At 42.1% G+C, this 23,529-nt stretch overlaps 1 protein-coding gene across 13 annotated transcripts in view; it reads left to right on the forward strand.

Annotated features, from left to right (window-relative positions):
* BBX (BBX high mobility group box domain containing) overlaps positions 1-22,505 on the forward strand; it is a 133,523-nt gene extending 111,018 nt beyond the window's left edge. For all 13 annotated transcript variants that reach the window (XM_048494806.1, XM_048494816.1, XM_048494808.1 and 10 more), the window contains 6 exons: positions 1,746-2,661; positions 5,636-5,774; positions 9,599-9,747; positions 11,689-11,808; positions 15,819-16,008; positions 19,900-22,505. In XM_048494806.1, coding sequence (XP_048350763.1) covers positions 1,746-2,661; positions 5,636-5,774; positions 9,599-9,747; positions 11,689-11,808; positions 15,819-16,008; positions 19,900-19,987 — 1,602 coding nt within the window. In that variant the 3' untranslated portion in view covers positions 19,988-22,505. The remainder of the gene's footprint in view (positions 1-1,745; positions 2,662-5,635; positions 5,775-9,598; positions 9,748-11,688; positions 11,809-15,818; positions 16,009-19,899) is intronic.
* Positions 22,506-23,529: the final 1,024 nt, after the last annotated feature.

A 23,529-nucleotide genomic window follows, 5' to 3' on the forward strand; every position in this document is an offset into this window, starting at 1 on the left:
GGAAATTTCTTTGGGTGACTGTGAGGGGTGCAGTTTTAGAGCTACTGTCACCAAAATTTCAGGGTATCATACAAGTACTGTCCCTATGATACCCCCCAAGTTTGGTGAAGTTTGGTTCAGGGGGGCCAAGGTTATGGACCCCCATCTCCTGTTAGCTTCCATTGGAAACAATAGGGGATGGGGCACCCCTTTTGAGGGTCAATAACTTTGCCCCCCCTGAACCAAACTGCACCAAACTTGGGGAGAATCATCAGGACAGTCTCTAGAGGATATCTTGAAATTTTGGTGCTGCTAGCTTTAAAATTGCGTCCCCTGCAGGCCAAAACGTGTAAAAACACTAAAAATTCAAAAAAATAATAAAACGGACCTGAATTTTTCCGATTTACCCGAATTTTCGGGCATATCCGAATCGGCTATGATTCGGATTCAGGCATACAAATCATTTTATGCCCCAAAATACCCAAATCCGAATTTTACTGAATTTTTTTAGTATTGACCAACCCTAACAGCTTTGTTCTTTGGAATTGCCTCAACACCAATGATTCTGCTGATAGCTCTAATGAACACCAACCATGCTGCGTATTCAAATGAGCACAAGCATGCTGCACCACAATGATTTTGACATGCTACATGAATCACCTTTGTCTACCACAGCAAGAAAGCTGCTCCCACTCACTGCTCTAGACCTCACTGGGGTTGGGCTGCAACTTGCCATTATGCCCCTTCCACTTCACACAAGTGCTGGAGCCTTTCCAGGCCAGCAAGAGGGATACATCCCAGCCATCAACTAGGTGCATTCATGCAGCTGGGCTCTTTTAGTACCATTGAAACTTTTAGTACCATTGAAGCACTGCAGTCTTTTAGTACCATTGAACCTTTGGAACACTAAGTGTACGTGATTGACAGGCCAGCTCTGATCATGCTGAAGATGTTTCAGAAGGATAGTAGCTTTCAGTTGTTTATATTCCTTGTACAGACACCACTTTTATCTTTCCAAAGACATAGTAGAACTTTGCCCAAAGTTTACCAAAGGACATGGGAATTTTCTCACATATTTCAATGGAGCTATATGTTGGTCTGGTACAGAATATAGTTGTTCACATGTTGTCATTCCCAACTAACTGAGGATCCAATCAGACATCTTACAGGGAAATTCATTCAGATTTTTTTCAGGTTTTTTCCCTAAATATGAGCAATTTGGTATACTTATTTGGACTGGGGATTTAATACTTCTCAGTGCAACCATGGTCTCATGGTTTTCAGTTGCACTCCCCCTTTGCCTGTTTTGTTTCTGTTTAGAGGGTAATAACAGCCAGGACAATGAGTTAGTTAAACTTCCTCTTCTGTATTTAAACAATAAGTTTTACAGTTTTCCTTTTAAATAAATTGGGAATCTTCATTATAAATTGGCCAGCATCGCATCATGCTTGGCACAATCCTGTGTAGGTTTACACAGAAATATGTCCAGCAACAATTTATTTATTTATTATAGGTATAGTTCTTTCTCCTTTGAAACAAATTAAGATGGTGTATGAGAAGATAATCCATTTTATCAGTAAGATGCATAGATATATGTTCTGTTGGTTCCCATTGTCTTTAGTAGCCCTGCCAAAAATACAAAGGCTGCAGAATGCCAAACTCATAACAAAGGGATGCTTTTCTAGAATAGTTCACAAAGCTTTTGTGCAATAGTGTCATTCACACCTCAGTTAGAAACATGGAATTAATCTTTGTACCTGTTTCAGATGTGCCTTGCATCAGAGGAAGTAAAAGTACGGGAACCTGGAAAGGCAAAACTAGAAGCTTCCAGGATTATCAAACCATCGGAAGAAACTGAGGAGAAGAGAGTTGAAGAGACAGATAAGGCAAAAGTAAAAACTGATAAATCTCAGAAAGCAAGGGCCCAAGAACTTGAAAAGACAAAGCCTGGAGTGTCACAGAAAGTGGCCAGATGCAGTCATGTTGCAGATGCTACTTCGGACAATTCAGCACTAAGTGGATCTAACGACTCAAAGGCAGAGGACCTTGCATGCCATTCCCAAGAGCTGACAATGGCCAACATCAGCACCTTAGGCTTAATTAAACCTGAGAAGTTAAAAAAGAAGAAGAAGAAAAATAAGTTGGACCGTCAAACTCTTGAAAAATGTACCGCTAAGAAGGCTTCCAAAAAGAGGCAGTCTTCTGAGTCAGACATAGAGAGTGTCATTTATACCATTGAAGCGGTTGCAAAAGGGGACTGGGGGGCAGAGAGACTTCTGGAAGTGCCCCGCAAGAAAGTTCGCCCTTCTTCCAGTCTGAAGGGGAATTTCTTCGACATAAAGTCACCAAAGAAAAAAGTGAAGTCAAAAGAGAAAAGAGCACTAAAGGAAAAATCCATAGTGACCACCAAAGAATCAAAGCCTCCTGAATGTTTTGATATTACAGTTCACAAGGAGCTGCAGTGCGAGGTTCCTGAAAGCATTAAATCAGAACCGCTGACCTCAACAGAGGAGGTGATGTCGCCAAGTTTGCCAGAGCAGATCAAAATTGAGGACAGTGACTGCAGCAAAAAAGCAGAGACCTGCGGCTCGAGAAAATCTGAGAGAGCTTGCAAAGGTGCTCTGTACAAAACTCTGGTGTCAGAGGGCATGCTTACATCCTTGCGGGCCAATGTTGACAGAGGTATGCATTCTTTTAGTATGTTCCTCTCTAAAGCAAATATTAATTGCTAGAAAAAGTTATATTTGAAGAAAATACCTATGATTATTTTATCTTTTCTATTCATTTGCTGATTTTTTCTTTTATTATTATTGAGAACTAATAGCTAGATTTAGATGGTAGGTATAGTAATTCACATCTCTCCGTTTCTGTTTTTAAAATGGCACCATTTTTTTAAGAGGCATGCAGGTACATAGCAAATAATTTCAACAGCCCAGGTCTAGGAATATTTTATTCAAGGGCATAATCATAGTTGTTTGCCTTAGCAGTTACTTCAGTAATCCTAAAAGTTTGGGCAGAGGCGTTGTGGACATTAGTCTTTCCTTTCAGTCTTCTAATTACTGGAACTACTGCCTAGTGATCAAGCTGGTAAATAGTCCTTAGGTGGACCAGCTATACACATAATATTCTTAGAGTGCAGTCCAATGTGTGTGGGGGGTGTGTGTTCGCACTGTGGCTACTGGGAACAGCACCCCAATGGCAGAGCTGCACTGCTTCCAAGCAGGCTTTGGGCAGCATGGAGAGGAGGAAAAGTTTAAATTCTTCAGGCTGCCCAGATTGCCCCATGGAATTCTGCAGGGCCGGAAGTTGGTGTTCTCAAGCTGGAACCCTAGTGGAATCCCCAGCCCTCCAGCCCCCCCCCCCGCCCCCCCGCATTGGCATCTGCTCAGATGCTAGCATAGCTCTGTGGTGGCTCAGACTTCTGGGTTTGCCCACCGCAGAGCTGGGGGCAGCGGATTCTGCCAGTATTCTCTCTCTGCCAGCATGTTTGCCCATTACTCTGGCCAAGGGGGCAAACACATTGGTGCCACCCTCCCCCACTTGCACAGCTCAGTCAGCCCCCCCCCCCCCAAATCTGGATTGGGCTGCCTAGTTGCCATTGACATCTCTGTGTCTCGCAACATCCCATTTGTATGATATAACTTTATTATATAAAGGAAGCTTTAGCTTCTGCAGCAACGCAGTGTGCTCTAGGCCAGTGTTTTCAAAGTGGCAGACATGAGGATACCTGGGGTATGGGATCTGTGCAGCAAAGTGCTATCCTCCTTGTATAATCATTCAGCTCAAGTGATTGCTTGTATAAGGGAAAGTATTATAATACATTAATACGTTCCATATACTTTGTATGTAGGGTTGCCATCCTCCAGGTGTTGCCTGATGATCTCACAGAACTAGAACTGATCTCCAGACTATAGAAATCTGTTTTCCTGGAGAATATGGCTCTTTCAGAGTCTGGACTCTTTGACATTATACCCCACTCAGGCCCCACCACTCCCCAAAACCTGCCCTCCCAGGCTTCACCCCCAAATCTCTAGGAATTTCCCAACATGGAGCTGGCAATCGTGATTGTATATACCACCCCCCTTTTCACTTGAATTAAATGTCCTCTCCCTTTGTGGCCTCCTCTTCAGACAATTTTTGTTGCTTTAGATTGTTTTTTTTTGTTTACTTGCACTGTTTTCAAGTTGTTCAATACTATCCCCATGCATTGTTTTGCATATAATTAGATAATTAGATTGTTTTTATCATGTTGTGTAAGCTGCCTCGAATCTCAGTGAGAAAGGTGGGCTATAAATGAATTTAATAATAATAATGCTTTGGGGACGCTCTGTGCTTCATCTGCTGTGGTCTTTTGCTATACGTAATAAACCTAATTCAATCCTTTGCCCTCCTTAGTTTCATTCAGAAAATACTTCATGTCAGATAACCACACAGTGTTTGATGTTACCCCATGACAAGATTACTATGGATTACTATGGATTTTTGAGACTTCTTTTGGACTACTATGTTGGATTTGTAGCATTTGCTATGTTAGTAGTTGTACAGCATTGTTTCATAGTTCTGTTTGCATTTTTCTGTTTGCATTTCATAGTTCTGTTTCATAGTTCTGTTTGCATTTTTGCAACATACCTGTTCTGTACAAATTGTGTCACTTTTTGTGTAGCCAGGTTATAGTTTCTCTCTTCCTCTTTCATGGTAAATGTGTATGAATATAGCTTAATTAAAGTTTTGATTCTTCCTGCCCTGTGCCCCTCTGCCCAGCACCCACTCTTCCTTCTCAGCAATAATGATATGGGGTTGAAAAATTTCCAGAAATTTTTCTGATGCTGTATTTTTTTCATGGAAAAATTTCTTCCCTCTGTAAAAATAGCCTGCTTATATGTAGATTTCAAGGCTGTTGTGCTGCAAATGTATCACATTAGATGGGCTAAATGTGCAGTATGAAGCATGGAAAAACTCAGTGCTTGTACATTGTCCAGGCCTGTATTTGCTATCTTTTGCTAACATTATTTAATTTTTTTCTAACATTATTTAAATTGTATTGTTGAAGGCTTTCACAGCTGGAATCAACTGGCTATTGGGAGTTTTCCGGGCTATGTGACCATGGTCTAGTAGTTTTTGCTCCTAATGTTTCACCCACAACTGTGGCTTGCATCTTTCGAGGCATGTCATAGTAAGATATGTTTCTCTTCATGACACAAAACACTCCACACTGTGCAGTGGACAGAAACACATCTTACTGTAACGTGTCTCTGAAAATGCCAGCCATAGTTGCGGGCAAAAAGTTAGGAGCAAAAACTACTAGATCACAGCCACAAAATCCACAATAGTTAATTATTTAAATTTGTATTTGAAAAATGTCCAGAATACTTTCCAATTTTTTTTCCAATTTTTCCAGAAAACCGAATTGCTGCTTAGCAGCAGACAACAGATGGACAAATAAATTAAAAGTGGACGGGATAGATAAAGGTGTTCTTTTGAGATTTGGAATAATTAAATTAGTTGTACCATTTTGCAATAAATCAACTGTTACTTAGCATTTGTACTGTTAAATGACAATTTAATGTACAGTAGTTTTGCAGCTTCCAGCGTGACTGTCTTTATACAATAAAATTGCCGCCCTGGAAGTATCAAGTTTTAAATATCTTTTTTTTAGGTAAACGAACCTCAGGAAAAGGTGGCAACTCTGATCACGAAGGATGCTGGAATGAAGAAAACTGGACATTTCCAGCAGGTGGAACAAGTGGAAACAAGAAGCTTAAAAAAACTAAGCCAAAGGAGGAAACAGTTTTGGGGTAAGTGAAATAGCACACATGCTCAGTTACATATATATGTGGGTCCCTTTTTAACTTCTAAAGTGAACAGAAATATATTGTTGAATGCTTTCATGGCAGGAATCACTAGGATGTTGTGGAATTTTCAGGTTGTATAGCCATGTTCCAGTAGTGTTTTCTCCTGACGTTTCTGAAAATGCCAGCCGCAGATGCAGGCCAACGTCAGGAGAAAATACTACTGGAACACGACCATACAACCCGAAAAACCCACAACAGAAATAAATGAATAAATACACTGTCATAGTTTAAATATGCTTCATGAATTGTTTGGTGGCTTCTACATGCACTACCAAATTGTGGTTGTGGACTCTTGTCCTTTCCTCTACACACCAGTCTTTGGAACATCTTTTTTATAGTTGCTATATTGGATCCACTTCACCTGTTCAGTTGTAAGTGTTGGATATTGTTATGATTGTGGTATATCACCGCAAATAAAATGGTCCGTTCGTTCAGTTGAGCCACTGCCCTGTTTGAGACATATCTTGGCTTGATATCTGTGTGTTTGAACTACATGCAACTAAAGTTACTAGTATTTGCATGAAATGAAAGAGTTTGTCATCTTTTCAACTTCTTGATGGAGGAGAGTGCTACATTATAGCCACCCAACTGTCCCCACGTGGCTACAAGAGGCTGGTGGGAGCTACTGGTAATTATAAATCAGGGCAGTAGGAAAAATCCAGTGCCATAGCACAAGCGAGTGCTTAGTTGGTACTGGAAACAATCCAGTCCAGCTTGCCTGAATGTGAGGACTCCATGGTACTGTGGGAGTCCTACAGAGCCTTGACACGTCAGAGAAAGAAGATGTGGGAAGCGTATGAGTGTGTAGCAGGGAATGAAATGCTGGAAGGAGGAGTCAGCAAGAGAGAGGGCTAGAAGTGGGAAGAGGTGGAAGAGTCAAATAGAAAGAGGTAGAGAGGGGATAGGAGGAGGAAGGAAAAAAGAAGAGGTGGAAGTGGCTGAAGAAGCTGGAACCAAAACACTGAAGGAAAGGTCTGGAAGGACCTCTAGTGGCGCAAGTGACTATAACCTCAGATTGTAACCATATCTAGAATATTTGCAAAGGGTCTGCTACAGCAAAGTCATCCTCCTAGTGGTTCTTCATGTAACAAGTGTACCATTGTTCCCTCATTCCCCAAGAAAGGCATCAACACAGATGTTGTCCCGTTGGAAAACAAGGAGTCTTTATGTGACTGCTGTTATGTCTTTGGGGGAGAGAGGTTGATATCAACAATAATAGGTAGAGGAAGAGATTACAGTAGAAGGTTAGATAAGAAGAGAAGTTAAAACATTTGTTTTCCCATCTTTCACGTGCTTTCACATGCAGAGTTATTGTCACACTATTGGTCAGGTTTCAGAAATGACTTCAGTCAGGCACAGCAAATCATATTGTTTGCTTTGGTGGACTATATAGATCCTGGAGAAGGGCTATCCTTCCACCAGCAGATCTTGATGCTAATGGTTACGGTGTGCTTTTGGACTGACTTTTGGGACTGTGAGCTTGCCGTAGCTTCCTGTAGTGATTCTGGTCCTGCTTGGAGTACAGGTTCTAGAAAGTGGTGCTGGCTAACTTGAGATCTATATGCTGTTCTGTGGACTTTCACCAAGTTCTGTCTTGTTCCATATACTTGACAATAGCTACATGACTCCATTAGCTGGGGTCATCAAGTGCATTAGAGTGAGGATACCTACCCAACTATATTTCTTCTCCCTCTGTGTCAGATAGTTCAGTTGGCAGAAGTGCTAAATGAGTGCCTGGAAGCAATGATGAGCTTTTAGGTTTTTCCAAGCCTAGGGTAGGTTAATAGCATTTCTTTAAGGGAACAGAATTAAGAGGGCCAAACTTCAGCAAGTTTTTGCTTCAAGATAATGTACATGAAGTCCTTTGAACTCTGCAAGTGCTGAATAAATACTGCTGGTTATTATCATTATTTGAAAGCTTAGTTCTGGGTTCAGTTCACTAGTTTTGATTTTTAAAGCTATTTATGATTTGGGCTTAGGGTATCTGAAAGGCCATCACTTCCTGTTTGAAACTATCTGACCATTAAGACGTATGGAAGAACCCCTTCACTGAGTACTCCTGCCTTCTGATGTGTGTGGATGGTGACCAGGCTAAGATCTTCTCAATGGTAGCAGTACATTAAGGAGCTCCCCTCTTTGAGGCAAACTGACACTTCCAAGCACAGCAGCAAAGGAAAATTTCACTTAATTGGCTTAGGACACAAGTCATACAATCACTTGTGTAGGAGCAGACCCTCAAGAATTTGCAGGAAAACATCCTACTTTCCTCTCCCCCACTATTTCCTGTGTGGTTCCCTGAAAGCCTCCATAGTCTCTTCCCATTTCCTGCTTTCTTTCTCCTTCCCACCCACCAGCCAGAGTATGTTTATCTGCATCTTTCCCTCTTTCCCTTCTGGCAGCCTCTTGCCAAAAATATGTGGATGATGCTAGCCGCTTGTCTAGGGTGGACCTGGTTGTGCAGTGCCAGCTGTTGCATTGTTGGACCTAGTGGCTGCCAGTCCAATCCCAAGAATGTATGCCAACGGTGGTTGGGGTGGACTCCTATCTGTGGGAATTTGCTTGAATTTGCAGGAGTTGCCTCACTTTCCTCTGCATCTCCTTTTTCACACTATTTTTTCTTTCTTATCTCAGCAAACCTCATATCTGCATGTTTCCTACTTCCCTCTCCTTTATACCCACCAACCAACCTATTGTATCATCACCCATTTTTTTCTTTGCGTAGAAAATTTCCACGTTGGGAAATTTAAAACAGCTTACAAACTTCTCCTCTCCTCCATTTTATCCTTTCAACTTATGAGAGATTAGGCTGAACACTTGTGACTGGCTAATGTCCCCCAGTGAGCTTCCATGGCCAAGTGGCAAATTAAACCTGGGTCTCCCAGATCCTAGGCTAGAACTCTTAAACACTGCATAAACTGGCTTATGTTGGGTAGCTGTTGTTGAACCGTAACAAGCAGCAAAACTTTCTACCAAAAGAAATCAAAGTTTGAAGGCTAGTGATACTTTTGTGGTTGCCTAGCAACCTCCCCTCCCCCCCCAGTGTGCATTCATTTTATCTTATTTGGGTGGGTTCACCCACAATGTATTTGCATATTGAGCTTTTTAGTTGCAACTGCGGAGGTTTTCGTATTTGTATAAAGACCTATCTTGTCTTTTTACGGTCCCAGTCTCCGGCTTTACATATCCATTGATGGGGCATGATAAGAATTAAATATATTAGTTATTAGATGTATTGATAAGCTCTATTGAATGTCCTGTAGTGAGATCCAGACTACCTGTATTCCAGGTACACATACACTGGTAATCAATGACAAAAAGAATGTAAAAGCCTCACTAATTTTTAGTAGCCCTACTTCCTGCTTATTGGTTTTGTGTGTGTGTGTGTGTGTCTATCTTATCGATCTATATCAATCTATCTAACTAATAGATAGATAGATATAGATAATGTTTGCCACCTTGGGAAAGGTGGCAAAGAAACATTTTAAATTTATAAAATAAATAATTTTCAAGTTTTAAGTGCCAGTTTCGTTGCAGTGTGTCAGCACTATGTGTGCATCAGTCTGAAGATTGGAAAGCGGCTAAAAGGCTCAGCATGAGCTCAAAGGGGGTTATTTTCCATGTGTACAGCTTTACATGCAGGGAGTTGTATCCTTTAACTTTTGTGTCAGGACATAAAATTTGTGTTGCATTAGATTTTGTAACCCTTGTTATATTTTCAATCCATGTTAGTCTGTTCTATGTTGATTTCCCCATCTTCTGTTCTCTAGCTTAGCAAAGCTGGAAGAGGAATTTGAGAAAAAATTCAACAGCCTTCCTCAATACAGCCCTGTCACGTTTGACCGGAAAAGTGCATCCATACCAAGAAAAAAGAAGAAGGTTGGTAGTTCCTCAGCAGATCAGCCAAAATCTAGCAAAGGTAAGAGTTCCCATGGAGGGTATTACTGATCTATAGAAGCAGCAGTATAGTTCAAGAGCTGCTACGATCCTGTTTCATTTGACATGAGCATATATGAAACCAGATGCTGTAAAGATTTTTTTTTCATTGCATGTCAGAATTTTCACACATTCTCCTCAGTGTTTTTCCCTGGGTGTGGGCGGGAATGAAGAGACAAAATGTTAATATCTCTGGAAAGCAGAGCATTTCTCAAATACAGTTTTAACATTTATCATTGCAAGCACTTCCAAGAAAACATCTTACATGTTTCATTGTTGCTACTTATAAAATTTCATTCTTTTCTGTTCTAGGATGAAATATTGGTTGGGTGCTCTTGAATGAGGGACTTTTTTGTTCCTTTCACCCCTATACTATTGTTTTTACCTGTTGTACACCGCCCAGAGCCCTTCGGGGATGGGGCGGTATAAAAGTCCCAAAAATAAATAAATAAATAAATAAATAAATAAATAAATAAATAAGGTCTCACTTGTGAAACATAAACAATAACAAAACTTCCTCATAAGTGGCTGATGATTCACAAGATGACATGTCAAAGAGCTTAGCAGCAAGAAGTGTAGTAAAATCCTGGATGTAACCCGCCTGATGTTAGTCACCCATTGTAAGCAAGGGAGTGAGTTCATCATGACTTCACTTTTGCCGTATCATGTTCTGTTATGCATTTTTTAAAGCCCTGGTGGGGCATCAGATGGAACACTCTTCCATCAGCTGTTAGGGCCCTGCGGGACCTTGGTGAGTTTTGCAAGGCCTGCAAAATGGAGTTGTTCCACCAGGCTTTTGAGGAGGCCGGCCGCGGATTGCATGCCCCCCATTGACGCCTTATACTGTTATTATGCCATCTCCAGCACTGCCGGCATTGTAGCTCCATCTTCGGCGGTACAGTCCCCTCCCCCCCCAGCCTTGGGACCAGACGCCTTTCATATTAATTCATATTAATGTAATTTTTAACTAAGATTTTATGATGCTGCCTTGTTATTTTAAGGATTTAATATTATAGTGATTATTCATAATTTATTGTTTTATTGGCCTATGTGGTCCTTGGACACCGCTCAGAGCCCTTTGGGGTGAGCTGGTTATCAAATGTAAATAATCATCATCATCATCATCTACCTTTTTTGCTGGACTGTGCCTAGCGTTTAAAAATATATAAAGGCTTTTTACAGAATAAGAATCCAAGATAGATATCCCATGAACACCTATAGATGTGTGCACGCAATTACACCTTTTGAGATAGCTTTTTCTGATCTGTAGAAAGTGATTAAAAAACTGAAACAGGTGGAGCTTCTATAATGCCAGAACACAGAGATCTTGGTACGCTGCATGTGGTATGCAACTACATTATGTTCATATCTTGACAGATTGTCAATGTTGTCAGCTTGGTAGTGTCAGACACCTGCTAGCAAAGGAAGGGAGAAGCAAGCAACACTCTAGGTGCATTTTCTTCCCCGCACTGATTGCCTGGCAAATGGTCAGCGGTATCACTTTTGATCATCTATAAAATAGGGAGACGGAAAGGGGGGTAATCTATAACTGCTGTGTCTGGAGCCTCTATAAATACACGATTTACTGTTATTATTAATTTTTTTACACTGAAGTCAAGGCCTAACATCATACACCGAAATTCAGATTGATACCTAACTTTTATGACAAATGAAGTCTTGCGGCTTTGGCCTTTTTTCCACTGTGTTTCATATTTAGAGTCTCAAGATGCATCTAACTGTGGAGTCATTCCTTAGAAGATGTCTGATGATATCTTCATTTGCCCTGGTAACAAGATGCTATTGCTCATACGGGTAGTGACTCACATGGCTTGGCCTATTCCAGTTATATTCTCAGAAGGGGGAGAAAGCCATAGTAAGACAGTGTGGAAGAATAAAAATTCTGTCTCTCTCCTCAATGCTCCAGAGTTGGCAACTATGCAAGAACCTTTGGTTGGCAGCCAGAAAAGAAAAGCAAGGAAAACCAAGATCACGCATCTAGTCCGGACTGCAGATGGCAGAGTCTCACCAGCAGAAGGAGTTTTAGGTAAGGAGAGTAGGGCTTTTCTGTGGCCAGGCCTGAAAGTGTCAAACATTTAAAGGAGGGCTTGGTTTTATGATAAGACATCAGTAAGTGGAGCTGAAAGGCAGTGTTTTCCATGTTGGCGAAATGATTCCTGTTCTCACAAAAACAATAGCAGAATGTGTGAGAATCAACTGGGTTAGACACATCGTGGGATGCATACAAATAATTGTGTTTTCTCATTATTGTAAAGCTGATCAATGATGTGTCCCGTTAGAAAATTTAGCCCTTTATAATATTATTAGAATTATCATAGAAGTCATAATGTACAAGTGCATGCAAGTTGTTTTATACTGAGCTTTTTTCGTGCTGCATGTTCATCGTAATTTTTAATTTTATGTTATAAATACGTTTGTTTTTCTGCCAAAACAACATGCCCTACAGAATTTTGTTAAATGCCACACTAAAATAGCTAAAGAGTATTACACAGAATACTCTATTAAAAGCTATGAAAATTATTTTTAAAAATATACTAATTAGGGCTCCAATTACACCAAGGTGTTTTATATTCATATCTTCCAACATTGTTAATTATAATTATATGTATCCATGGGAGATTCAATATTGGATTAGGGAAATGATTATCAAAAGATTTCCCCCCCTGCTGTTCTTCTAATCTGACCTCTGCCCTTCTTCCCATCCTCAGATGCTGTTTCCCCAATAAGCCACATACTACACCCACCCCCCAGGACAGGAATGGTCTTGAGCTGCTTTAAATAGAACTTGATCTCTGATCACAGGTTCCTCATTGTGGCTTCTGTGCAGGCATGCATTAGGCCTCTGTGTTCACAGGCCAGCCACAGAAAAGATTTCCAAAGCTTTCTAGCAGACTCCCTCTGGCACTTTCCTTCCAAAATGATCAAAAAAACAAGAGGAGTGGCACTATTTCCTCAGTTCTCCTTTGGTCACCATGAAGAGAAGATCTCTGTTGCAATTATGTATTTTCTCACCCCCTTCTTGAAGCCGAGAAGACTTGTTTCAAGTTTTGTCATTCTAGTAAAAAATAAACTACCGTTAAAGAAGAAGAGTTTGTCTGGGGTGCTAATGGAGCAGTGTACCGGGCGCCTTCCCCTGCCCCGGGGAAGCCCCAACCATGGGGAGAAGAGAGCCGACGGGCCGGGGGACAACCCCGCCCCCAGCCGGGAAGAAGCAGGCCCAGGCACGCCGCCAAGCTCTGGCAGATGTCAGAGCCTGCTGAAGAGCATACCCCGGCAGGTGGCTGCCTCGTCAGGCCCCAGACCCGCCCTGCTCACCATTGCAGCTGACCATCACCCACCCCACACTGGGCTCTCCAATGGCCGGTAGGGGAGCAGCAGGCCACCTCCAGCCCACGCCCCACCATCCAGTCCAGAGAGATGGGGCATCAGGCCCGGAGGCATGAACACCCCGGGCCAGGCACAAATGGCACCTGGGGGGGTGGGGGGGCAGGGCGAGGACGAGTGAAGAGCCTGTCAGGAATTAGCAGGGGGATAAAAGGAAGGAAGAGGAGGCAGACAGTAGAGGTGAGAGAAGAGAGAGAGAGAGAGAAACAGAGAACGGAACACACGAAGGAGAGAAGAGAAAGAAAGGAGGAGAATGGAGGGTGAGCGATGACAAGCCCCAGGGCTCTAGCGCAGGGCCGGTGGGTCCTGCAGAAGAGGGGCGAGGATGGCCACGTCCAGGGACCCCTCTAGGCCCTCACCCTGTGACTGCTACCAGGTTTACAATGCTCTCCCAATACCGAGGCTGGCCGAGGGACAGTGTCAAACTGACGCCCATGCGAGGGACAGGAGGGTTGGGTCACCCTGTGAGCTCCCCTAAGGGGTACACTGATGGGGCAGAGGGACTTGATAAGGTTTCTGTTTCCACTTTTTCTTTACGACTCAAAAGGGGCCTTCTCTGGGTTATGCTGCCTGCGGCTTTAAAATGGCACTGACAGCGCCCCTTCCCTGAGTATTTTATACGTGGAGATCTCACCACAGAACTGCCTGCTCTTTCTGACACTAGTTAACCTTGAAGACATGATCTGATAGAGCTAGACTTAAAGGAGCTCTTTTTAAACGACTGACTGCACACCATCCTGAATAAAGTCACGTTTCCCTTCCCTGACTAGGTGTGGTCTGACAGCGCTTCAGATTCACTGGCTCTTTTCAAAGGCTTTGGTTGTATGCTGGCCTGAATAAAGGCTCATTCCCCCATTTTACTGTGTCAGCTGTGAGGGGAAAAACCTGGATGAGTTGCCTGGAGGTGACAGCGTGTTCAGAATGACTCTTTTCTAAGGCTTTGGGTACAGCTGTCCCCATCCCTGGTCTTGATTGGATCCAATAGTGGGGAGGCATGGCCTGACAGACTGAAGGACCCCCTCCCCCTCCCTGGCTTCTCGCACTTCTAAAAGCCTGGAGGTGTGGCCCAATGACAGCCTCTTTTAAAGGCTTAGCTTTGCCTGACTACAGGAACCCTTTCCTGCTTGCCTTCAGAAGTTGAAGAATTCCACCACTCCCCTTTGTTCTGTGTTATGTTTCAGTTGTTCTACAAAATGCACAACAATAAGGATGGCCCATGTGAGGCTACTATATTGTTTTCCCTATTCTGTTGATGGGTCCAGGGCAACCCTTTTTATCCTACTGATTGAGTTTTCCTTGATTGATTGATTGATTGATCGATCTATCGATTGATTGATCGATTGGTTATATTTATATACCGCCATCCCCCGGAGGGCTTTACCTTTCTCTGTTTAGGTTACTTCTCATTTTACTGAATTCTTTAGCTGTTTTGGCTTCCACAGCTGCAATTTCTGGAATTTTTTCCATGTCTATATGTGATAGCATAACAGAATTTGGATTTTGGAGTATATTCCACCCTCTGGGGGATGCCCAGATTTGTTGTTTGTTTTTTCTTTCTGAGACAGAGCTAATGTGTAGCATTCTGGTCATCTGAGCACTGCAGTTTTCTCAGGGCACTCCTTTTGACTCTGAGCCTCTGGAGTTAGTATCATTTCGTGAACTTCTTTTGTTCCTTGAAGGTGACTATCTTGGATTTTTGTTCTGCTAGGGAATCATCACTACTTTGAATTCGTCACTCAGGTTCCAAGAAGGACAGATCAGCATCCTCTCACAACCCATCCATCTTGACTGCATGGCCGTTCAATTCCACTTTACGTATCACGGCTCTCTCCAGCAGTGTGGTGTTTTTCTTTGCTGTGTTCCTGCATGTTCAGCTGGGACACTTGTAGAGGACTCCCTGCTCCTCTAAAAGGCAATTCTGGGTGAATGTCAATATGGGAACTAAGCAATTGTTAGAAAGGCAGTCCTTCGTGGTCTGTTCCTTTGAGAGCTTCACAGCTACTTTCTTCACTAAGTGAACTTGCCAATCTCCTAATGTGGGACTTCACAGAAGCCACATCAATGAAAACAGGGTTGCACTTACCTGTAAATGTTCAAGTGGTATTCTGTGTAGACACACATTCCTCCCTCCTGCCCCACCGTGAACTCTCTAGAACCTTAGTTTGTTGAAATCCCCAGCAGCAGCATGGAGAGAACTGAGGGAATAGCACCCCTGCTCCTGGTCATGTGATCATTTTGGTGGAAAAGCACCAGAAAAAGGAGCACTTTTAGGCTACTAAAAAGCTTTGAAAATCTTCTCTGCAGTGAATCTGTGCCAACACAGCTCCAATGTATGCCTAAACAGGAGACAGCTCGATGAACAACCATTACGGTAATTGCAACTCTGTTTTTCCTGTATCTGGTCTAGTTGTTCTAATTAAGGCCAGTGTTAGTTGGTCTGCTGTATAGAAACAAAACCAGCTGTTATAAGGAGAGAAATCATTAGGCAGGTCTTGGTAGTCTAGAAAATAGAGGACAGTTATTGAGAAAGCCTACCAATCTCATTTTAGACAAGGAAGGAGCATCATGCAAATCTTCTCCTGATCTGTCGAAGCATGGAGAAATGTATGGCTCCAGTTATTACATATTTGCTTTTTTCTATTTTTATGGAAGAGAAACCAAAGGAACTACTGCAGGATGGTCTTCAAAAGACATCAAGTACAGGGACAGACTGCAACAAAGAATCTTTGCAAAACAGTCGATCAGAAGAAGGTCATAGTATTACACCCGACATGCCATCGGTATCTGCATTCTTTAGCCTCGCTGCTCTTGCAGAGGTAGCAGCAATGGAAAATGCACACAGGTTAGTAACTGCTTTCTTTTCTGTTTTGTCTAAAAAGATCTCTTCATTGCAGCATCTTTGCATTGTATCTTGAGATAAGCATCCAGACCAAACAGGCACATTCATGGAGCCATCTAGGGGTATTTCTACAGGTACATCTTACATCACTTGGTCACACTGGCTCCTTTGGCATTCTGTATTTAGCAGAATCAAGTTTAACTTGCCTAATAATCTGAGGTTTTTGTAACATACTATCTCTTCTAAACCACTCGGACAGCAGAATTAAATGAAGGTCCACAAGGTCTGGAACCCAGTTCATTATTAAATCAAAGTTTCGGCCTATTTAGCTGTTTCGAAGGGATCAGGAGAGACTGTGAAGTCCATTATAATGTAGTTTCCCTTGAGCATTAAGCTGTCGTGATGAAATTTGGTATATTTGCTTTCAAATTTCTGTGTTTGTTCAGACATCAGTTTGACTTCCACAACCCTATATCACCATGCATTATCTGAAGCACTGTATATTACTAGCTTACATGGTAAGATTTCAGTTTGTGGCTGGACCAAGCTAGACTTTATTTAAAAAAATAGGTTAATGAGTTTTCCATTTGGGTTTTTCTGCTGTATGTTTATATGTGAAATTCTCTCAAACATTAAAACCAGCACATCCAGCTATCTAGAAATTATATCTCTTCTCTTTTTTTGTCAGGAATGAGCAGTGGGTGGATCCAAACTTTTGAGTTCAGAGCTGTTCATTCTCCAAAACTGGCAATCAAACGAAGTCTTCCCTTGATTTAAATGAAATTGTTGGCTTTCCAAAATATATGAAGGTGCAGCCCAGGGAACATCTGCCTTCTCTGCCTAGCTTAACAATTCATGTTTTAAAGCTGATATTGCCTCTTTCATCATAGCTTAAATAAAAGATTAACCAGTTTTCTCTCCTGTACCTAGAGATAGAGTGTGAGTCACTTGAATTGGAACCAGGAATATTATTTCAAAGTCAAGTCAAAAAGAGAGTCTGTGGTGTCTTTTTCCCCATATACCCATTCCCCATTTCAATGCATCAGAAGCAGTACAGACTTGTCAGCTACATGGTTTTATATACACATCAACAGTCTGAATTGCTGTTGTAGCTTAATGCTTTAGGGAGATTTAGAAGAGGACAAGACAAGAGGAAGGTCCTTTGTTCCCCTAACTCTGATGGGCTGCATCACAAGATCTGTTAGGATCCACACCTGACCTTTCTGTTAGGAAAATTCTCAAGTCTTATTTACCAGTCAGGTAGCTTGTAAGTTGGGAAAGAGGGAGTTGCCATTAAATCAAATGTGGCAGATACTCAAACTTATGTCTCTGCCTCATTCCTGTCCCAGAAAATCTTCAGTGACAGCTCCCCCACTCAACTTGGAAAACCATGGCAACAGTTCCTTTGCCAGTTGGGATCCTTTCGCATGAAGTGGTCCTGTGCAGCAAAATAGAACCATGGATTTGGAAGGGGCCATACAGGCCATCTAGTCCAGCCTCTTACTGTAGACACGTGGTTTGAGGGTGAGGGTAAAATCCCTTAGACTCTAGATAAAGAGGATTCATACTCTCTTAACAGCCCCTGCCAGCATGGTCAATTGGTCATGCTGGCAGGGGCTGATGGGAATTGTAGTCCATAACATCTGGAGTGCCAAAGGTTTGCCACCACGGGCCTATAGCATCCCTGACAATGTTTGTCCAGCAACTGCTTAGGCTGCTAGAGATGAGAACCTCACCATCTCCCTAGGTAGCCATTACACTGTTAAACAACTCTTACCTTTTCACCCATAATTTAAACCCATTATTGTGAGTCTGCTGCCTTCTCTAACTAGCAGCCCTGCCCGTACTGAAAGAGAGCAATCTCCCCTCAAACACCTTCTTCTCCAGACTGAATGTTCCCCAGTCCTTCAGCCTTTTTTCATAAGGCTTGGTCTCCAGGCTCCAATCATACTCCTCTATCTCCTTTGCCCCCTCTCCATTCTGCCCACATCCTTTTTGAAGTAAAGCCTCCAGAACTCCACACAGTACTCCAGATGGAGCCTGACCAAAGCAGTGTTCAGCAGGACTATGACATCTTATGAATTGGATGTTATGCCTCTGTGGTTATGCCCCAAGATAGCATTAGCCTTTTTTGTTGCTGCTTTGCTCGAGCTGTTAATATTTAACTTATGGTCCACCATACTCCAAAATCTTGTTCACACACACTGCTATCCGAAAGTCTGTCCTTCATCCATTTTGTGTTTTTCTCATTTTTGTTCCTCACTTGCAGAATTTGGCACTCATCCATATTAAGTTGCTTCTTGTTCACATTTGCCCACTTTTCCAGTGTGTTCATTTCTAATTGAATTCTATATCTTCTTTGTGTCCACTGCTGCTGCCAATTTGGTGTCATCTGCAAATTTATTTAGTAGTCCCTCCATTCCCTTATCCAGATCATGCATTAAAAAATTGAAAAGTACTGGGCCCATCACTGAGCCCTGTGGCACCCCACTGGACACCTCCCTCCATTCAGATGAAATGCCATTGACAACTACTCTTTCAGTGTGTTTCTCCAGCCAGTTCCCCATCCACCTAACTATCCTAGAGTCCAGTTCACAGTCCTTTAGTTTATTCGTCAGAACATCATGGAGAACCCTGTCAAAAGCTTTACTGAAATCCAGGTAAACAACATTGACAGCATTCCTTTGATCCTGTAAGCTTGTCACCTAATCAAAGAAGAAAATGAGGTTGGTCATAAATCCAGGGGGATCCCAACAAGTTGTCCTTCAGATGCTCCCAGACTGATCCCTTTAAAATATATTCCAGTATATTTTCCAGTATCTTCCCTGGCACAGAGGTCAGCCTGTAGTTTCCTCTCTTATAGCTGTGGAATGCAAAGAAAGATTGGTAATGATGAGAGAGCTATCACTAAGGCACTCATCACTGATGCACTCATTGAAGAATCCCTGACAAATTCCAAGGATGTATCAATTCCCTGTGTTTCAATTTGAAAATGGTTCTTATATAGAAATAGAAGTACAGTGCACTCATCATGGACTAGGGAGTTCAGTGTTCTTAATTTACTTGGTTAATGTGTGTGTCTTTCAGGAAAATTGTGTAGTAATAATTACATATTTGGGGAGGCAGTATCCTTGCTGCAGAGTTGGTATGGGAGGTGTTTTTTTCAAACTTTTTATTCTCCATGGCCACAGTAAATATATAGGTGCTTCAGTTCTATTGGACTATTTATTACAGTTCAGTTTACATGACCTTTGTCTTGCTTTTAATACAGCATCATTATTAGGCAACTTGCAACGTAATTGCAGTAAAGGAGTCATTGTAGCAACCTATAGACCGGCACTGGAGTTCTAAATTGGAGGGTTAAATGCCTGTTTGGAACCTAGGACTTTTTCCATACTCCCTGGCATGAAGGGACTGGCACTGTTTGGGAGACAGACACGGTGAACGAGTTGAAGATGAAAAGGAATCTCTCCCATCCCCCTGCATTGTACTGTACCTGTTGGAATTTTGTCACAGTGTGGCACTGGACTCCATGGAACATCATAGGGAGCTTGATATGGGAGCAGACGAATTTTCCAAATATTGTCTTGCCCCTTTTATAGATAAAGGCCCTTCCACAAGAGGTTGGGGTCCCAGCCCTTTGCTGGAATTGCGTACCTAGTCACGTCTTCCTTTGATTTTTAGCACGGTTTTACTGGTACCTTAATTATGTTTTTGTTACTTTAGTTGAATTATTTGCAGTAATTATTTGGAAATAGAAAAGCTGGAGGAAATGGAAGTGGGATTTAAAAAGAAAAAAAAACTCTTGTCTCTGATTATGTGTGTGTATTGGATCAAGAATACAACTATTTTCAGGAGTATTTCGGTCTAATGTTCATCTCTTCTCCCTTGTAGAACTCCAAGGACAGCACCTCTCCCACATGATGGACAGCCAAAAGAAATGTCTCAGGCTCAAGTGCTTATTTCCTGTGCTGACCAGTGAAGCTCTACTCTATTGTAAAAGTTGTGCTTTACCTAATATCCTAGCCTTGTCTTTACCAATGGATGCTATTCAATCCATGTGATGGAGGAACCATAGACTGAAAATGAGTGGTTTGTGTTCAGTATGGCACAGATTTGTGTTCAGTATGGCACAGATTTCACTTACAGCCTGGGCCAGTGCTCCCTGGGTTTGGGGCCCCAAATCTACTATGGTTGTTTCCCTGTTAAGGAACAGAAATGAAAAGATCCTGGAGCTTTGCTTTCTACTGAAGGTTTTTAAAAGGGTATATGCATAGTTACATGGAGGTGGCAAACTTGCCTGTTGCTCACACGGCATCTGTTCTGCCAACCAGAGTATGGAAAATAGTTTCAAATAATAACTAGCTACTCTAAACAAACAACAAACGAGGCGAGAAAACTGACGCACTGCACTAGTTAGTAGATATTCTTAGTCCTTTTTGTACATGAAGATTTAAGTTCTGAAGATGGTTTATATTATAGGTTATGCGCTTCTTCTAACTGCTATATTCTCTCTTCTTTCTCTTAGGGAGTGAATTCTAAGAACCCGTTTGGGAGTAATCCTGCCAAGAAAGCTCCGCGCGAGGTGTAAATTCATTGTTATGGAGTATGCGCGTAATATAGTAGTCCAGACATTCTGCACTTTTGTAACTGCCACCAGGGTGATAGAGTTTATTGGCAAAAAAAAAAATGTTGACAGGCTGTATTTTGCTTGACTTCTTTTAATTAAGTGTAGAATAATGAGGATGACTAGCATTTGGAGCAAAGGTTTGGCATATTGATAAGAACAGTACTGCAGATTATAGATTTGTCTTTCATGCCTTGGATGGTTCATTTATTTTTGAATAGCGGTCTAAAATGACCGTGTGGAAACTAAAGCAATGAAACAGGAAGAAAATACTATAAATACATAGTTCAGAAGTGACCTTAGTATTACTTCACTCTTTCGAAAATCTTTTCAAATGACATGCATACTGATGTACATATTTTACAGACACTGGAATTGTCATAATTACTATGCACAGTCTAAATTGGCTTCATAAGTTTATGAAGTGCCAATGCGCACTTGGAATAGTAAAGTGCTGAGTGTTGTGTAAGTAAGCAACGGCTGAGGAAATAATGTTACTGAATTTAGACTGTCAAACTGCTCACTTTCCAGTTCATCTTCTCTCTCTTTATTATATATATTGTGTCTTATTCCTGTGCATACATCTCATGCCAAGTTACAGTCTTTTTTTGGTCTTTTTTTCTTGTTCTTTCTATTTCTTAACCACTTTGCTTGTATCAGTTGCCTGTGATTTCGCACAGACACACAGGCTGCAAGTGGAAGTTGTGCTTGTGAGCTGTTTTGTGGGAAAGGGTGTGGGACAGTGAATCTATCCCACTTGACCCCTCAAACAGCTAACTGGCAACAACGGGGAATTGTCTGCCTCTGCAGTCCCAAAAGTTGGACCAGGGAGGAGAACTGTGTATGGCAGCACCATCTGCATACAGAGTTGCCTATCCTTCTAGGGATGCTCAAATGGATCTGGGCAATTATGTTTCCCAGCAGTAAAAGTTAATTCTTATTAGAATTTGGCATAAAGCTACATGCAACACAGGGTACTTCTTCCACAGCACAAGATGTTTCCCTTCTATGTTTTGCAGCCTAGCACAAAGACTTAACCAAATGCTATTGACCAGACCCCAGCAATAATTTTCTATGAGTCATCTTCTTCTCTGGTGGAATTTTGTGATAGTGTTAAGTTCAGCAAGACCCGCTTTTTTAGGTCTCTAAATGATGAGCGTTTACACAATTTTATCAGGCTTGCTTAATTTATACTTGACAGAATTAATAAAGGATGCATTTTGGGGGGGTTTTGTAATTGGATTTAATAGCCATATGAAAATGCGCTTGGCTTAGCCTTTATTTGTAATTAGTGCATGTCTTTCATTATCAGAAACAACCTCAGACAGATCACACAAATTCAGTGTGATGACTGAAAGAAAAATGTCAATACAATCCCATGAAAAAAATCAGACATTCCCTCAAAGATGCAAATGTTAAGGGTAGAAGAAGGAAATGTTTAACTTCAACAGGAAATAAGAAAGTTAAATGCTTTTTGAAAAATCCAGATAGAAGAATCTTCCTTGTGCCATTGGAGCACATGGCATTGTTTTCTAACAGATCAATTTTGTTAACGTTCTCTACATTATTTTACCAAAACCGAATGCTGCCATCATGCCAAATTATTGGGCATATGTTGAGGTAGCTTTGAAAAGTGTAAGGCCATGATGTCCTAATTGTAGTTCAAAAACTACAAGTAGCTGAAATCCAAATATCTTATGGTGCAGCCTCTTCATCTTGGCCAGGGTACTAACGTATAGGCCCTTTTCGCATGGGCGACCAAGCGGGGGGGGGTGTGTGTGTCAGCATCAACAATGCCGATGCACCCCCCCGGGACCGTTCGCACGGACGGTCCCAGCAGGCGGCGGCGCAGCCTTCGCACAGGCTGCACTGTCGCAGAACGCCGTACCTCTCCTCCTGGCTTCCAGCACATTGCAGAGACCAGGGGACACCCCCCCTCTGGCAGGCTGGAGCAGCGGCTCTGGAGTCGCAGGCCAAGGGGGCGTGTCCCCTGGCCTCTCCGATGCGCCGGAAGCCAGGAGGAGAGGTGTGGCGTTCTGCGGTGGTGGGAGGGAAATGGCACCTTCCAGCCGCTGCTGTTCGCACAGCAGCGGTTGGAAGATGCTGCTTCTGAAAAACCTCCCTCGGGGAGTAAGGTTCGGAAGCAGTGCCTTCACACCGCTCAGGGGTGGCGAGGCCGGCACTGCTGTGCTGCAGCGGCAGCAGCCATGCGAACCCTTCCCCAGGATTTGCCGTCCCTGAGGCGCTCTATTCCGCCCGTGCGGAAAGAGCCATAGACTATTGAATCCATTTGAATAGATGCATTTTTGTTGAAGTACCATCATCTTTTTGCCATTTAAATTTCAGTGTCCTAAAGATTTGTTTATGAAAATGGTACTTTTATGAAATAAGCTTAAAATTAGCTTTTTCTATGTGAATTGATACTTGACTGCCTTTCTTTCTTAAACCACATTGACTATCCCTTAGACAGGGGATTGGACTGGGTCATTTTAATAAATATTAATGTTTTCTGATGCTTATAAACCTTTCTGTAGATATGCTTAATTTTTAAGCGATTAGATACCGAGAGTAGCAGAAATCCTGCAAAGCTTTATAGTTATTTGGCACAAAATCCACCTGGAAGTTTTCCTGGAAGAAACCAATCGAAATGAGCACCACTGTTTTCGTGTGGCTTCCATTCACTTCACTGGGGGCTCTTGCAGGAGAACTGTGCAGGGAGGATTGTATCCCATTGGTGTTTTTTTTCCCCATTTCTCTCAATTATGTCTTGATTTCAATAGATTTGCTGTAAGTCCTGATTCTTTTAAAATGAGGATATCTTATTTCAAGGTAGGGAAAAAAAACAGCACAAGAGAGTTTCAAAATAACAATTTAAACAAAAAATGAATCTCTGCGGC

The sequence above is a fragment of the Sphaerodactylus townsendi genome, linkage group LG04 (genome assembly GCF_021028975.2).
Source record: "Sphaerodactylus townsendi isolate TG3544 linkage group LG04, MPM_Stown_v2.3, whole genome shotgun sequence".
Lineage (NCBI taxonomy): Eukaryota > Metazoa > Chordata > Lepidosauria > Squamata > Sphaerodactylidae > Sphaerodactylus > Sphaerodactylus townsendi.